Source organism: Dermacentor silvarum, chromosome 8, assembly GCF_013339745.2.
Source record: "Dermacentor silvarum isolate Dsil-2018 chromosome 8, BIME_Dsil_1.4, whole genome shotgun sequence".
NCBI lineage: Eukaryota > Metazoa > Arthropoda > Arachnida > Ixodida > Ixodidae > Dermacentor > Dermacentor silvarum.
The window spans coordinates 16,421,064-16,438,685 of record NC_051161.1 but is presented as its reverse complement, the minus strand read 5'-3'; the positions used below and the strand labels follow the sequence as shown (position 1 = coordinate 16,438,685).

Genomic DNA, 17,622 nt, shown 5'->3' with positions numbered 1-17,622 from the left:
AAAAGTAGTCCAGACTGGGCCTCTGTCGTCCCGGGCTGTCCAGGGGAGGTATTCTGTAAGAGCCCACCTAGTGGACATGTCCATTTCGTCTGCTGTTGAAGTTATGATTGGCTGGGCTGGGGTGCGCATTAGCACGCGCCACCCGCCACAGCCAATAAGCACTTTAGCAGCAGACGAAACTGACATGTTCACAAGGTAGACTGTAGCAGAATACCTCCCCAGGACTGCCTGATCGAGACACTGCACATGCAATGCTCATTGGCTGAAGGCACCGCATTGGGCAGTGCGAAACTGTCAGGGGCGGATAATCAAAGAGGCCCACTGTCATGCATGTCTTATATATTACATACAATTGTCCCTCAGACGTCCTTTGCTGGATCTGGACGTTTGGTTCTTTCTTGGACGTTCTGCGAATATTTGTTGTCCAGTGGAGCGCGTTACCAGGAAAGGAAACGCAAGCAAGACAAATGACGATCATTGTTTGGGGACAATTAATACACCCAAAGCACTGTAAACATTTCTTAGAGAGTGATAACCTCGTCAATGTGGCCGTCATCAAATGGTACTAGCGCATCATAAGCTGTGTAGAGATCGAAAGAAAGAAAGCTCTGTGTTAAAAGAGATATCTGCTGACGTGTGCAAATCCGCCTACATGCTACTGTGCACTGGGAAGGGGATGAGGGATTAAAAAGCGCTCAGATAGAGTGGGCGGAAGAAAAAGGTGTGAAAAAGATGGCTTGCTTGGCAAGCTTTAGAAAATGTTATACATACGCATTAGAATGACCAAACTGCATTTCCACATATCCTTCCTTTTGAATGCACATAGTGGACATCATTTTACATGTAAAAGCTGCGTAAACAAGAAATCTGACAGCATGACCGCATGACAGGCATGTGTTGCACCAAGCGACAAATTGATAAGTGATAACCTGGTGAAACACGGTCACCGCTGAAAAGCAAAATGATCTATGCATGATACGCTGCACTGATGTCATCGCACAGTAAGAAGCGGCGTTCATGACCTCATGTGCAAATGACTGTTGAAAAGAGCCATGCTTAAAGTGTAAAATGGCCGATTATCTGCCATCAGCTCTTAATTGTGCCCATGATGATTGCACAGTGCCAGCATATAGGAATTGTCGTATCTTCTGCATACACCACGCCTCTGCAAACACACGCTACATTTGGTTTTCTGAGGTGAAGTTACTGTAATACGAATTTTCGCAGAGGGCGAGTGCATTGGCACGGCAGTCATGCTGGAAATGTCTTGCAAAATAGCCTGAAAGAATGACAGGCTTCATATCCACAATATTTTATTACACATGCTGTATACTTAATAATTATTAAGTTACAGAATAAAAATTTTTGAATTGTCAATCTGGTCATTGTGGTTTATTTCAGAATTTATGTCCACTTCTCCTTACTATCTAGCTGCAACGATGAAACTGCGTGACATGTTGCACTCGATTTTTAAAAGTCATGCTCAAAAAAAAAAAAAAATCTAGAAGGGTTAACTGGCGCAAAGCTACAACGTAAACCTACGGGCTTCTCAAAGAATATGCTTCCTTTGCACAATATTTTCAAGTAGATGCTAAATTTTCTTTTCGCAAAACTTCCTCAATAACATACAAACTGCATAACAGATTAAGAAAGTTTTTCAATTACTGATGAGCATTATATTACTGTGTGCAGCAGGCTTTCGCCTTCACATGTTACAGGAGTGTAACATGCTGCTGAATTTTGCTGCCTCAAATACTAGTAATAAATTATACCTAAGTACAGCTGCCATCAAACCTAACCTGAACACTCTTCTGCCGGAGAAACGAAAAGGTGCTTCTAATGTGTTCAGGTTAAGTATAAGGTTCTGCATTGAAAAAGATAAACTGTGTTTTCATAGATGTCTGTCCTCGTAGAATGCAAACAATGGATGCAGGTCTTTTGCTTGGGCCTTTATTTTGATCATGGCACCAAAAACAAATTACAAAAATAAATGCAGCAAGTCAGCTTGTCACTTAAACATGTGAATAAAATACTCTGAAACATGTAACTGTGACATCACTACCATCTTCTCAGGGTCTTCAGTAAATGAAAAGGTAACTTCTGTTCTTCTGCACTTTGCTGCCTTAAGTCTCTTTTTGTTTCCATTTAAACTTCATTAAAACTAGGTATTATACACTTATGTTCTGTACAAGATAATGCTGTTGTTGACATGACTACACAGCAAAAGCTAAGAAAGGAAGGACCATTTAATACACTGAAAAAGCTTACAAAAAATGTTTTGTGCCACATAAAACCTTTTTTTTTTTTTTTTTTCATTCACAAACTTATGTCACAGCAGCTAAAAGGCACTGAAATATTGTGCTTTTACTGATTGCACGATTCCCTTTAGGATTCATTCTGTTAAGATGAATTCTGTGATAGGCTGAACAAATTGCAGACGAACTTTTGTTAAATCTATCATTGATTTGCTGCTCTTAAATTAAGGTGGACTTTTGGTAAGATACAGAGATTTAAAAGCTGGCTTCATGTTTGTTTTGAGTGTCTTTCATGGCTGGTTATGCCCCCATCATTTTATGGAAAACAATGTTGCATGGATTCACTGCAGTTGTACTACGTGAACAGATGTGTTTCTTTCGCATTCTTGAGTGTCTGGAGAGGCATAATCATCTAACATTCGTGATAGTAGTGGTAGCCACATGAAAATTCCAGAAAACAACACAATCTTGGTCCAACCATGTGTGCATGTTTTTCATTCCACCAGCTGGAATGCATGCATTGCCCTTTAGCAGTTCTGTTCCCCATGTGAGGACACTGTGAGCATTGTGCAGAAGCTTCGTGCATTAATTTTTTGCACCCAGGGCTGACTGTTTGCCTTTGGTGCACAATATTTCATTAAAAAGTTTGCTATGCACAGAGCAAACTCTACATGGCTGATGACTGGTGTAGTAGCTCTAGTAGAAGGTGCGACATTCACACTGTTGCTTAATGCTTAATTATCTTCACCATAAAGACGCGCATCATGCTTCACTTGACACTGCCTCACTTGTGCTCTCAACACCGGTATCCTGGCTATTGTAGTCCTCGTCATCATCATCTAAAAGACTCATGCTACTTAAGTCTAGCTCGTCAAGGTCTGGCATTTTCAGCTCTCCACCACGCAAGTCTCGGGTCACGACTACTGGTTCATGCAGCGGTGCTGCTGTGGAGGTGGCAACTGCATTGCCTGATCCATCGCTGGCTTTGCTCTCGCTGGAGCGCTGTGCTGGGCTCTGAGTCACACCAAGTATAGAAACCATGGGCAGCTGGTTCTCTGGTGATGACAGGGGCTGCTCTAACATCGCTGGCAGACAGGCTTCTGGGACAATTTCTTTTTCCAATGCAGCAGGAGGAGACGTTGAAGGCAGTACAGCACGAAGTGGGAACGTGGGTGACATCTTGGGGCTGCAAACAGCATATGTTTAAAGACAATGCAGCTTTAAAAGTGTCAGGTCAGACTATTGTGGTGAACATAGAAAATTGGTCAAGTTGCCTCCACAAAGCATTCTGTGTTTAGATTTCATTGATTGATGAACTGATTGACACATAACCACCCCAGTGAAAATTCTTGAATATAAGAGGCATCTATTGTGATCGTCAAAATTATTTGCAGCCCTTAACTGCAGCATTCCTCATATCTTTGAGATGTAAAAGGTTCATAGATTATTTCTATCGTCTGTAAAGAGGTCGTGATTATTCACCACTGCACAGTTAAACCAATATGACAGCCTGGGCTTCTTCAGTGGCTTAGCCAGCACAATAACTTTTTTCTTAAACAAGGGTGAAAGATAACACATATAAGGCATAGGCACTTGCCTTGCTGCAGCTGCGTTGGTGGGTGTGGTGGACAGAGGAGTGTTGGGTGTCAGGTAAGTGGGCTTTGTGGCCTGGCCTTGCCGAATGTCATACCACCTCTGCAGGTCAAAAGGTGATGGGCTTCCAGGCTGGCTGGGAGGAATCAGTGTGCCCTGAGACAGCCCTGCAGTAATACACACAATTTCACATCAGTGATCACTTGCTGCTGAAAAGATTCTGTTCCATCATTTTACATTAGCAGCATGCTATCGAGTGAGATCATGGCAAATAGGAACTAGTGGTTGGTAGTTAAGAGGCTTCATAAACAGCGCTCAACATCTTCATAAAGCTGTCTATATGACAAACTTTTCAATAGAATGTGTTCAAATGAGTGTGTGCTTATGCACAAGTGCGTGAAGGAGAGAGAGAGGCCTTATGTTACGTCGGACAGTATCGTCATGCTGGTTACGCAGTCCAACACAGCAGTATTGTAATTTAGCTTGCTGCAAACTACACAAAAGATGTGCTTACGTCAGGTGGAAAAGCAGTTACATTTACCAATGTTTGGATATATAGTCAAACCTTGCTATAATGACATAATGGATATAACGAAGTGCAATTCCCCTTGAAATCCTCATAGAGATTTATAGTGCAGTACATTCAAATAATGGATATAACAAAGTACTTCTGGCTTCCCCTTCAACTTAGTTATAACAACTTTTTACTGTATATCAAAAAGCACAGGAATGCCATTCACAATAACGCTCACTGCCCCATATATGAAAGTGCATGGAAACTTGAAATGACAGGGAGAACAGAAGAACAGAAAGATGAGAAGAAGCAGTCCTTGCAAAGTGGTAATCACAATCAATCTCTGCACATAACCACAGGTACGTGATATCACAGTCATTCTCAGCGTAGCAGCACAGGAGCTTTCGCAACTTTTTTGTGTTTTCCTTTATTTTTGGGTGAGTGCAATGTGTGTGGCACTTAGTCAAGATCTTGACTAAATGTTACACCTCCATTCGCTGCACAGCCCACCTACTCAAACAAAAACATGGTTCAGTGGAAATCCTGACATACAGTGGAACCTCGTTGATACGATGCTGCATAATACATTTTTCGGGATGATACATATTTTTTCTTTTCCTGATAATACCGATTTCGTTGGATAATACGTTGGATGATACGATTTTCGGATGATACACTTTATTTTCCGGTTCCCGTGAAGATCGTATCAACAAGATTCCACTGTACTAGTCATATCTCGGGATTGTTATGAGTCAATCTAGTCACAGAGGACATTCTTGTGACAGGGATTAACAATGCAATCTAAACACCAGAGAAAAATTATGGTTAAGAGCTGACAAAAAAGAATGTGCACTTTCTTATGGAAAGCAAAAAATTCTGCAGAATATCTTGCTGACACAACATGTACAAATGGTTTGAAAAGTTTTCCACATGCTCCACTTACTTCGAACTGCTTCATTGGGATTTTCCTTAAACTGCTGAAGCACCTGCAAATTCAAGACAATGTAATTATTGTAAACTCACAACATAAACAATGTCAAAAGAATATTTTTTAACTTCTCTCATTTTTCTACATGACAATATAATCTTCACCTGCTCCATTTCCGGCCTCTCCTTCCTGTCATAGCTTGAGCACTTCTGGCCCAGATGTATGAGCAGACTGAATATGACCTGGTTTTCGTCACCAGCATTTGTGTCTCTGAGGCTGTCCAGCTGATTGCTCTGCGCACAGTCATGTACCGTCTCAATCTGAAAATGTCACGGTACATCAGAGATTAGTCCAGCATGCTTTGAATGTGAGTAAGAGCATTGAAATATTCAACAAATGCAGACAACAGCCTAAAACAAGGTTAAGGCTCTCCTTTAACTCTGAATATACATTCAGATTGGAAGGGTGTGTGGTGTGGGGGTATATTATGATATGTGTGGGTCGTGCATATCAAAGAGTGAAGTCTACAGACAACAGTATAGCTTTGCCTTTCCTTTTCTTTTCCAAGCTTCCACGTGAACATGTTTCACATGTAAAGTGCCATAAAACTTGAGCTAATAGCTGAGAGGCTATAAGTTCCTTCTGTGGAACTTATGAAGAGGACCAAAGCATTAGCTATGAGCAAAGTTGAATAGGCGGAACACTGTCCACAGGCTGCTTGATTAATATTCCTGGTACAGAGCTACACAAGTTTGAGGGGAAAAAGAAGTACATTAACTTGCCAGTGTTCGGGTCTTGCGCCGCCTGTCATAGACATGCTTACTGGTAGCAAGCTCTAGAAGAACCTGAAAAAAAGAAAAGAGAGAAAGGGGGGGTCAGGTATGTGAAAATTAAATTATGGGGTTTTATGTGTCAAAACCACGATCTGATTATGTAGCACGCCATAGTGGGGGACTCCGGAAATTTGGACCACCTGAGGTTCTTTAACGTGCACCTAAATCTAAGTACACGGGTGTTATCGCATTTCGCCTCCAATTTCGCACTTTCGCCCCCATCGAAATGCGGCCGCCGTGGCCGGGATTCGATCCCGCGACCTCGTGCTCAGTAGCTCAACACCATAGCCACTGAGCAACCACGGCGGGTAAAGGTCAGGTATGTGTAGTGAGTGAGTGAGTAAGTGAAACAACTCTATTCAGGTCCGCAATAGATGCGAGTAAACTCAACAGTAGTTAAAAAAAAATTAATGCCATGAATTCTAAGACAAATTTGATGCTGCCTTCGATCTGCCACATGGACACAGGGCCAAATAAACTAAAAAAGGCAGCAATGTTTTTTGAAGTTGCAACAAACAAGTTTAGTCTTAGCAGGCTGAAAAGGGGTTAACAGTCATTACTGCACTTAACAACGATAGTAGGAGCTCCAGGTGTTCCTTGCACAATGCGTGAGACTATACAATGCTTGCCAATGCAGATAAGATTACTTATCAAAAGGCGTAAAAGCCCACACATACTAACAATTGGCTCCTTTTAAGAGCTTGGTGGAGCACCCTGCTTTAACTTCTTTCTAAAAATGGAGTTGACATTACCTTGAGACATGCTTCTGTCACAAATGCCTCAAGAAGCATTATCTTGGAACTATATGCATGACAATACCAATTCACTGCAGTTGGATTAGGTATACCACAGTGCTTCACAATACTATCGTGTGTAAAATGAAATGTGGTACATAACACTTTAACAAACTGAGTTATACTGGGAAATGGCAAGCATTTTCCAGCTCAACTGTAATGATTAAGCCATGTAACTGTTTGACAATCAGTTTGCTTACAATTCCGTAGCTGTAGATGTCCACCTTGGTTGAAAGCTGCCTACTCTTCAGGTACTCGTGAGGGAGGTAATACCTTGTGCCGTGAACATGGGACACCACTACCATGGATTTGTCCGCTTCTGGCCCATATCTAGTCAAGCCAAAGTCTCCTATTTTTGGCTCCAAGTTGGTGTCCAGAAGAATGTTTGCACTTAAAAAAAAAAAAAGAAAATGGGGAAATAATGAATGCAATGAGCCTTTTTTTTTTTTTTTTGTCTGACAAACCATGCACCAACATATTGCTGAAGGGGTTGCAAAGTTGTCAATTTGTATAAATACTTTGCAATCCGATGTCTGTGTAAATAAAAAGAAAGGGTAATATCAGACTACATTAATTTACACTAATCAGAAGATACATTTAGCTCAAAGCTTTATACAAAATAATGATATAGGACAGATTGCAGATGCCAGTAACCCATTTATAGTAAAGATCATAGGTAGGGCTACCCAAAGTAAGGACAGTTTAGTGTGCAGCTACATCAACCAGGAACGACTGCAACCTGTTGGAGACAGGTTTGAAATGCGGCGCCGAAAGTTTCGTGCGCTATTGCACCAACATATTGCTAACAGCGATATCTAAAAGTGTTTAGGTAAAGGGGGCAAAGCCAATCATTTAATCGATCAATAATCCATTCCGGAAAATTATCGTGATAACTTGGTATTAGCCCAAATGCCAATATATAGCTAATCAATAGCTAATCTTTGCAATCCATGACTTGGTGGTGCTTAGATGTCTTGCGATAGCAAATCGATAGCCAATCAGTAGTAAATAATAAAAGAAAGGGTAATATAGCCCAGACTACATTAATTTACACTAATCAGACTTGGTAGATACATTTAGCGATCAATCAATAGCTTTATACAAAATAATGATACTGGTAGGACAGATTGCACCTTGCGATGCAATAGCAGTAACCAAATAATCATTTATAGTAACGGGTGTTTTCGCAGATCATAGTATTACCAGTACCACCTATTAGGGTCTCTACTTTAGAAAACTCCAAGTAAGGACAGTTTAGTGTGCAGCTACATCAACCAGGAACGACTGCAATTCTTGAAGTGAAAACAAAAGCAGTCTTTAATATACAGCTGTTAAGTTTGAGATCTCCTTCCGCATGTTATATGTTGTAAATTTCTGATGTGAATAAAATTTGAATTAACCTAAGAACACCGCACCATTTACAGGCTGGATTTTGTGCAATGGAAACCATGTTCCATTAGTTTACCGTGCTTCTGTGATTCTACGTGCAGGGTAGTAAACTGAACGAAGTCTAGTCAACCTTCCCGCAGTAATAATAATACATATATGATCACCGATGCCACAGACCTCTTGATATCGCCATGAATAAGGGGCTTGCCATCAACCAGACTAGTGTGAAGAAAATACAGTCCACGAGCAACACCCTTGGCAATCGTTCCTCTCTGTGTCCAGTTTAGGGTTTGTGTGTTGTGCTGAGCAGGAAAAAAAGAAAAGACAACCACAGTTTCAGTATAATACACATAAGTGGAAAAGTTGATTTTTTTATGGCTCATAATAAGAGCGTCAGGACTGCAATACACAACTTCTGGCTTTGAAGTAATGTTACGTAAGAAGCTTGTTCCACAAAGAGAGGCAAGCATTACAAACAGCATGGTACTGTATTTTGATTTTTGGTTTGTTTGGTGCACCTGCACAAATAATTTAATGCTGGATGTTTCCTTGCTCAGAAAGTAATGTTCATGACACTAAGACGTCATTTACTGTGCTCTGCATTACATCTTTTCCAAATATATAATTTACAATGCTAAACTAAAAGTTTTCACTTACTGTAATGATTAATAATTCAGCATATGAACCACACTGATGTTTATATTGTAAAGATATGAGTGGGTCATATTGGTATTCGTGAATACAACAGGTAGGGGCAGGTTACTGTTACATATGCTGCTTATTCAGCAAATCAAAAAACAAGTGAGACGAAAATATGGAAGAAACTTAGGATTAAAACTATTTTATTCACAACGAATTAGCATATATTGCCGATATACTGCACATTGTCTGTTCCGACATACATACTGCAATGCATCATTGGTTGCTGCATCTGCAATGTTCTTTCAATTAGGTTCAGCTCCTGTAATTACTTTTTGTGTCTTTTGTATGCAGCCAATGCACTTGAAGCCACCATTTCATGAAAAGGAAAGCTACAAAGGAAATCCACAGGGGTTTCTTTGTACTGCTCTAATCGTACAGAGTTCGATTCCCAAAGACAAATTTTTTTAAATAGCAAGACTTTTTTTTTTCTTCCGAGAAACCAATATGGGGTTTTCTTCGTAGCTTCATGCTACAGTTGGGTGGATGACAATTTTCTTTTTTGTGAACCTTCCTTCACCTTGCCGGCTTCCGTAGAATTGATTTGCCACATTCAGGTCGCCATTTCTCGCCTGGATTCCCACCACAAACTCTTAAGAGGTTTTTTGTGTTCTCAGGGGTTTGGCGATTGTGCCTGGCACTCAGCAAGGGCAATAAATATAGCTCCTGCGCATGACTGTTATTGTTGCTTAAATTCATTACATGTGCGACACAACAGTGCACACTGTTTTACAACGTACAAATTCTGTGCACACAACATATCCTCTGCCTGTGTGCTTGTTTTAACATGTTCTGGTGTGCGCACATTAAAGTTCATAGGCAAAGATTATTGTGCTCTTGCATCATCACCTCTCGTCTTCCTCTCTGTCAATTCTTATGCATGTTTTCTTATCCAATGCGGCCGACTTTTGAACTTTTGTAGTAACATTTCATTTTGCAACTGTGGATATGAATTTAACTTTAATGCAACACAACCTGAACCAGCAGTGATTGTTGCAACAAACATTTTATGAGCTGCATCTGCTCTAAACTGTTTCTACACCCAATAACAGGTGCACTGGTGTGGTATGATTTAAAATTTTGACATGCTGACTAATGCAAACCAGTTAGTAGTTGTTACTGCTTTATTTATCAAATATTTCCTACAAAGTGCACAAATTTCCCTGCCAGAGTTCAATGACAGTTCATTCAGTGAATGCAGTGCCACTCCTTGATGTTTGGGTAACAACTGTTTCAAGAAGCATATAGAGGCACACAAACCTTGCAGCGAAGCCTGTCTTCAAGTGAGCCATTCTGCATATACTGGTACACAATGCAGGGTTCTGGTCCATCAAGAGAGACACCATAGAGAGGCAGAATGTTGTCGATGCGGCAGCTGCATGAGTGCCATTGCACAACGTAGAGTACACAATCAGAACTTTGTAAAATCTTTATATACTCCTTATAAATTCCTTACAATCCTTTTATTCTTATATTCCTTATTTAATCTAGAGCCCCATGAAGTAGATTACAGTGGGGTCCAATGCTAGAGGGAAGACAAAAGCAGGTCTTGGCTCCAGCTAGGTTTATAAGAAAGTAACCAGCAACTGCCACACCTCTGCTGCAGCACCAGCTGCTTTTCCAGTAGTTGCCACAGAGGACACTTTAACTGCGCCATGTGCTTGCAAGTTAACCCTAACAGTGGACCTGGTTTCACTACTGCACATACCTTTGTAGCACCTTCATCTCTGTCAGTGACTGCTTGAAGCTCTGCTCCTGTCGTATGTCACCGTCCTTTTCTTTCTGTGTAAAACAAGTTCAATTGCTTTGTCACATCCAAACATTGCAAGCATGTAGTACTGAACAAGCTTCTTGCAACATGTTAAATGTTGTCAATTGTTGTGGTGTCATGCATGGCTAACATCACTAATAAACATTGCTTTGTTTAAAAATTCTGGTCATATCTGACAGACATGTTTTACATTTTGCCAGTTATGCACATAAGACTTGTTAGACATTGGTCAATCATATTTCATTTGAACATTCATGGCCACTATGCTGCTTGTGGGTAGTGTGACAATGCTAGGTGTAATACCTAATTTTGGACTTCTAGCTTCTTTGCAAAGCTGCAACTTTAACAGGGGGAACACTGCACATATTCTTACAGGCAACAATGAACATACCCAATTTCATTTGCACTGACAAGAATGAGATGAGCTTAACTACCATTATCCATGCTGTCTGCAGAACCCACTGCCCCATCCAGGAAGGGATGAAGTAAAAAGTGAAACTGAGCACTGTGCACTACAGCCTGGGCTGGTATAAGCAAGGTCACATGAAGGAGTGTGATACTGACAAAACAAGGGCTGTTAGCATTAGTGCACCCACTGCTACCACAAGCTCACAAGACATGTAATCCTTTTGTGTACTCAGTATCAGCATAACTTCCCTGCAAAACACAGAAAAGGGATTACCACATGTAGCCTTTTAACAGCTACTATTGTGTCCTTCCAACAACCCTTGTAGACTGTTCCAAAGCCTCCCTTGCCAAGGATCTTGTTGTCACTGAATCCCTCTGTGGCTTTCTTCAGTTCCTCGTAAGGTATCGTATTCACAAGAGGCTGCCCTTCACTCGGCTCTGAAAGGCAACAGCACTTTTTATGCATGCCACATTTGTATCACTATGAACAACAATTTTTGCACTAGCAAAGAAGCAGCACTAAAATTTCATGCTTGTTTCTAAGAAACAGTAGGCAGACAAACACATGGTTTTGTGGGAAACAGACATACACGACTACAGCACTTCTCGTGTTTATGATTTGTGGTATAAGTTGAAAACAAGTGATCTATATATAAAAGTATAATTTGACACATCGTTGAGCAACACTAAAGCAACTTTAAGCATCTTTCGAGCCTCTTTAAGCAGCCAAGCTTAAAAGTCTCCACTAATATGGAGTCGCATTCTCCTTAATACATGAAATATCTTCACGCGAGGAGCTTGCACTGTCTTTATGACGAATGCTAGAAGTACTGGAAGCTCAGCTCGTGTCACCTGAGACGAACAGTGCTTGAGATGAACAGTGAAGCACACTACATTCTACACAAGTGGAGCTTATATTATCACATTTTTACATTAATAAAATTTTACAGCACGCTTTCATGTCTAATTAAACATCACTGCACAAATTGGTGTGTGAAGTATAGCATGCACCTGCTTTTTTGTTAGATCATGTTTACTGTAACAGCACAAACTTAAGCATCCTGCTATACAAAGCGTCCCTTACCCTTTGCGGCGCACGCTGCTCCTTGCCTGTTGGACCTTCCCTCTACACTCTGAACTCTTTCGGGAGCAACATTTTGCACTTTTCCTTCGGGAATACTTGACTTTGGTTCATCACAAGGTTGGCACTTTGGAAGCTGAGGGTACAAGTTATTTCCATTGGCATAGCAGTTGTTCGTGACTGAAGGAAATGTGCTCTGGGGAACTTGCACGGGACTTCTGTTGCCCTGCCCTGGCCTGGAAACGCAACAGGGTAATTAGGGCATATTTGTGTTCCCTTCAAATTGCACTTCACACTCGTGGTGAATCCTACTGAACTACTGTTTTTCACTCACTTTGTATGCACGCATTGTAATTTATAGCCAGGAATTATTGCTGCAAGTACACTTTAACTAGTGCCACTTATTACAGGAGGCCTTGCTATATCACATCTATCACTTACGCATTGCATTGTCAGGAACAGTACTCACAGTCCAGGATACACCATCTTGACCTTGGAGCTATTCACTTTGGCTTGAGAGTGTCCTTTGTCCATGTTCATGTGGCAGTCATCAGGGTAAAAGTTCTTGCTATAGGCAGCAGCACCCATTGTAGACTGCAGCCAGGAGGACATGCAAATGGTACACAGGTAACATTCGATCAAAAGAGCAGTTGTGACAGGTTGCACAACTGGTACCCATTTGCACAGGGTGCAACTTAGCAGAAGGAATTGTGCAATAGATTTTATGGGGCATTATCGCTGTGATGATAACACTGCCAGGCATGATGTACCGAGGATTTTTTTTTTCGTAAGAGAGAGAGAGGGGGGGTACCTTTACTAGTACAAACGTGAATAATGCCCACCGTTCCCTGGGTACGTGCCTGATTACTGCAAATTCTGCTATTACTCTAAAATGAAGAGAAATATCCTTTTGCAAGAATTCATGTGCATAAGCTCTAATGTAAATGGTGTGCTGGAAGTAAAATCAGCTACATCTAGCTGCAAAGCAGTAACATGGCACTAAAAGAGACCACTTACATGTTCAATAATGTTATGAAGCATGACATTCTGTATGACACACTAAGAAATCATCTTCACGAACAATAGCTTCAAGATGAGGGTTAAGCATGACACGGTGATGAAGTGAACCTTACAGTATAAGGGTCTAGATGGGTCACAGTCACATTGTCCGAATGAATCTGTGCTGTCAAAGACATTGCACTGGACACTGTACAAATGACAGAAATGTTGAGTAAGTAGGATATCGACGGCAGTGACAATGTTATAATGTTTTCAGATGTTAGCATACTGCACCTCACCCAAACATTTCTGTGCTAACCATGAACAGAGGAGAGAATCATGGCACCAGAGGCCCTGGCTACATTTCTCTGTAAATAACTCAAGTGTTTGCGCTAATGTATTCTATTACAATGTACATGCTACATGTAGACTGGGAAGACTTAGGAGTGAGGATTAACGGCGAATATTTCTGCAACCTTTGGTTTGCATATGACATTGTCCTATTCAGCAACAATGGGGACGAATTACAACAAATGATTGAGGACCTTAACCGAGAAAGTATAAGAGTGGGGTTGAAGATTAATATGCAGAAGACAATGTTCAATAGCCTGGCAACCTGGCAAGGGAACAAGAATTCAGGATCGCCAGTCAGTCTCTAAAGTCTGTAAAGGAGTACGTTTGTCTAGGTCCATTACTCACAGGAGACCCCGATCATGAGAAGGAAATTTTCAGAAGAATAAAATTGGGTTCGAGTGCATACAGCAGGCATCACCAAATCCTGAGTGAGAGCTTACCACTGTCATTGAAAAGAAAAGTGTACAATCATTGCATTCTACCGGTGCTAACATATGGGGCAGAAACTTGGAGGTTAACACAGAAGCTCGAGAACAAGTTAAGGATCGCACAAAGAGCGATGGAACGAAACATGTTAGACCTAACGTTAAGAGACGGGAAGAGAGCGGTGTGGGCCAGAGAGCAAACGGGGTTAACTGATATTCTAATTGACATTAAGAGAAAAAAGTGGAGCTGGGCAGGCCATGTAATGCGTAGGATGGATGACCGTTGTACCATTAGGGTTATTACAGAATGGATACCAAAAGAAGGGAAGTGCAGTTGAGGACGGTAGAAAACTAGGTGGGGTGATGAAGTTAGGAAATTTGCAGGTGCAAGTTGGAATCAGCTAACGCAAGACAGGGATAATTGGAGATCGCAGGGAAAGGCCTTTGTCCTGCAATGGACATAAATATAGGCTGATGATGATGATGATTATGTTACACTCATAACTTTTTCAACCAACTTTTCTTAAGAATTTATAATAAAGATGAACTCTTGTTCTCGCAGGTACAGTGCTCACAGACTTCCAAGTGGTTTTGATGACAACATGCAAATTTGCAAGGTAACCCATGAGCTGATAGCAAATGACAACTATAAGCAGTTCGCATTGATAGCAAAGCACTTTGACGGTACAAGAATTAAGGCTTCGTACATCTACTGGTGGTGCGGTGCCTTTGAGCATTGGAGATGAATGAAGGTACATATTGCTGCTCAGAAGTGCGCTATCCAACTGGGTCGTTTCTTCTCTGTCCAGGAGGTATCGATATTTTGGGCTGACTGAAGAGGAAAACAGCAGAAGCACACATGAACAAATGAAAAGTAAATGAGCAGAATTTTATCAAATATGCATAACCATACATAATTATAGCATTAGTTTTTACAGACTTTGTTTCTCATTTATTCTGATGAGCCAAGTATAGCACCATGCCAGGTGTTTCAGCAAAGACTTTCAGTAATTATTAAACTCGATGTAGTAGAGATATTGAGGTTTATTCTTCAGCAACACATTATTCACACTAGAAAGCATTGCACATAATGTGATAATTGCAGTTTAGCACTTTAATTAAATAGAATTCTCTAATTAGTTATTAGGTTACAAGTTGCAATTTTAGAATCAAAGCAAGTTTACTTTGAAAGGAGATCTACTTTGAAAGTATTCTAGGACTAACACCAGTCTTGAGGTCGCTCCATCTTGTGCCAAAGTGCATGGATGTTCCAAATATTATTCTCCCAGAAGAACCTTCCTTATGAACTCTGGGAGGAAAATGTGGAGAATACTGGTTTCATGTTGGGGACCATGGTCAGCTAGTTTTGCCATTTACCACCTTAATCAAATTTTGGAGCTTAGTGGTCGCACACACCAACCTGACCAGGCTCACTGCATCCCTTTTGTCTGATATGAATGCATCCGACTTGCCTTCCTGTTTGTGTTCTCAAATTTTTGCATTCTTTCAATTTGGGAGAATTTGGCTAGACCTCGGGAGTGTTTCTGAATGCTGTTGTTGAGTGTACTCTCCTTCTCAGTTTTCAATTCAGTGTGGCACATTGTAAATTTTTATTTATGTATTATTTTTTTTCTCATTCCTACTCCCATGCTACAGTCTTTGCTGTAGTTTCACTGTGGTCCTGGTGGTATGCTGTATTTTAATTTCTTCTGATCACCCTTCTTTCTACACAGCTTTCCGTAGCATTTTCCCTGAATCGCACACTTTCTAGTGAGAACTGTTAACCTGTTCCTTACAAATTTTCTCTTTGAGCTTGCTTCAAAAAGATGACAGGTGGCCATCGTTCCAAGCAACTTACTTCTCTTCTGTTTATTGCCGCCACCACTTTCTCTTCCTCTCGGTGCTCTTCCACACATTTTGTCTTCACACTGTTTATATTGATTGATGGTGGGGTCAACATAGCAAAGCAACACACCAGTTATGAAGGACTCTGTTAACAGAGAATTCTTGCATTCCACAACCAACAAAATGTGGTTACAGCGGTTACTCAGTCTTATATAGCCATTCAGCTCCCACAACACGTAGCATCTTCACACCTAATGAATAAATAACAATTTTCTAAATGCCCAAACTTTGGGTTCACCTTCAGGCATCAGTTTTGGCTCGGCTCTCAAGTGAGGTGGGTATGTATGCCTTATTGCAAAAAAGTACAGGCCAGGTGGTTGTTGCTGTAATGGCCAGCTGGACTTTCTTTTCCTTTTTTTGCAATATGATGTACATTGAAAACTTTAAACTATGTCATACAATTGACTGGTTGGAACAGAAACTCACCAAAGTCCTTGATGATGAGCATTGCCTGCATGTGCTTCATTTTGTACAAATAAACAAACAACTGATTCACTGTGCCATTTTTTTCGCCCCACTTGTGCAGAAGTTCGTCGGTAGGGCTTTCTTTTCGCAGGATTGCTTGTTCCATGAGGCTGATACTTATGTGGTCCATGTGCATAAAGTTGAAACCTGCAACAGGACGTAGCAGTTGTGATAATATGGGGTTGTTACCTTTTGGTGTCTGCACCGATAGTTGATGCTGTACGTACTAAAGGAAGCAAGAAAGAGCTGTCGTCCTCAATCACTACAGCAGCGAAAGTTTCAGCATGCTACCCGATGCCAGCTAATTCAGTCATTCCCGCGCTCTACGGCTTGGATACATATCTGACAAAAGTTAACATGCACCAAATCAAAATAAGGTAGTTTGCGATCTGTATTCAAATGATATGATCTATAAACGGGCATAACACTGACAGCTTGTGTGTATAGTGTCGGGCACTACTAATTTAAAATTGTAAGGAAACCGAAACACGAAACTAACGTTACACACTTAAACGGATAAAGTGCTGGCATGACCCATTTCTTGAATATAAATACCAGCAGCCGGTATGATTCTAATGAACCAAAATAAACTACAAGGGAGGCGGTTTCAGATGCAGCGATGGTAGAGTGTACTAAAACCTTAGCAATGGTAGTAACGTAGTGTCAATGCTGTACGTGCATGGATGTCAGCGCTAATTGACACACGCATTAATCCTTACCCAGTTCTTTCCATCGTCCGCCGGCGTCCAATAGTCTGCACAGCTTGTTCCGTTGAGCATAGGGCAACTCGTAAATATATTTCACCTGTTGACTGCTTGCACACGCCATTCCGCGCTTGGCGGAGCTCAGCGAACGATGGGAACTCATCACCCTGTCAGCAGACTGCCCACGACAGTTGTGACACAGTACAAAAGTACTGATCCATAAAGTAGGATGACACTACTACGGCGCTGATGAATGTCACGGTTCCTTGTTTACGCACGCTGATTGCGAAATGAAGTGAAACGCCTTGGGGCATAGATACCTTTCCGCCGTACTCCCACTCTGTACTTTCCTCGTTGAAAAGTTTCGGCCAAGGTAGCCAGAGCAACGCTGCGTGCCGGCCGCTTTTTCAAAAAATGCCAAAGTGGCAGTTGAAAACAGCGAGATTTTCCTTATCGCACAGCTCCAACCTTCTTAAAATAGACAGACTGTTCAGCAAGTTAATAT

The 17,622-nt window shown here is 41.1% G+C and overlaps 1 protein-coding gene across 1 annotated transcript; it reads right to left on the bottom strand.

Moving 5' to 3' along the window:
* Positions 1-1,970: 1,970 nt before the first annotated feature.
* LOC119460682 (interleukin-1 receptor-associated kinase 1) lies at positions 1,971-17,492 on the bottom strand. Its single transcript, XM_037721728.2, has 15 exons — positions 17,133-17,492; positions 16,375-16,560; positions 14,751-14,875; positions 12,735-12,859; positions 12,269-12,501; positions 11,459-11,622; positions 10,714-10,787; positions 10,266-10,380; positions 8,484-8,608; positions 7,118-7,307; positions 6,073-6,135; positions 5,455-5,610; positions 5,306-5,348; positions 3,853-4,015; positions 1,971-3,441 (listed from the first exon to the last, which is right to left on the bottom strand). Exons 1-15 carry the CDS (start codon positions 17,278-17,280, stop codon positions 3,018-3,020), a joined length of 2,334 nt encoding a protein of 777 aa, XP_037577656.1. The 5' UTR covers positions 17,281-17,492; the 3' UTR covers positions 1,971-3,017.
* Positions 17,493-17,622: the final 130 nt, after the last annotated feature.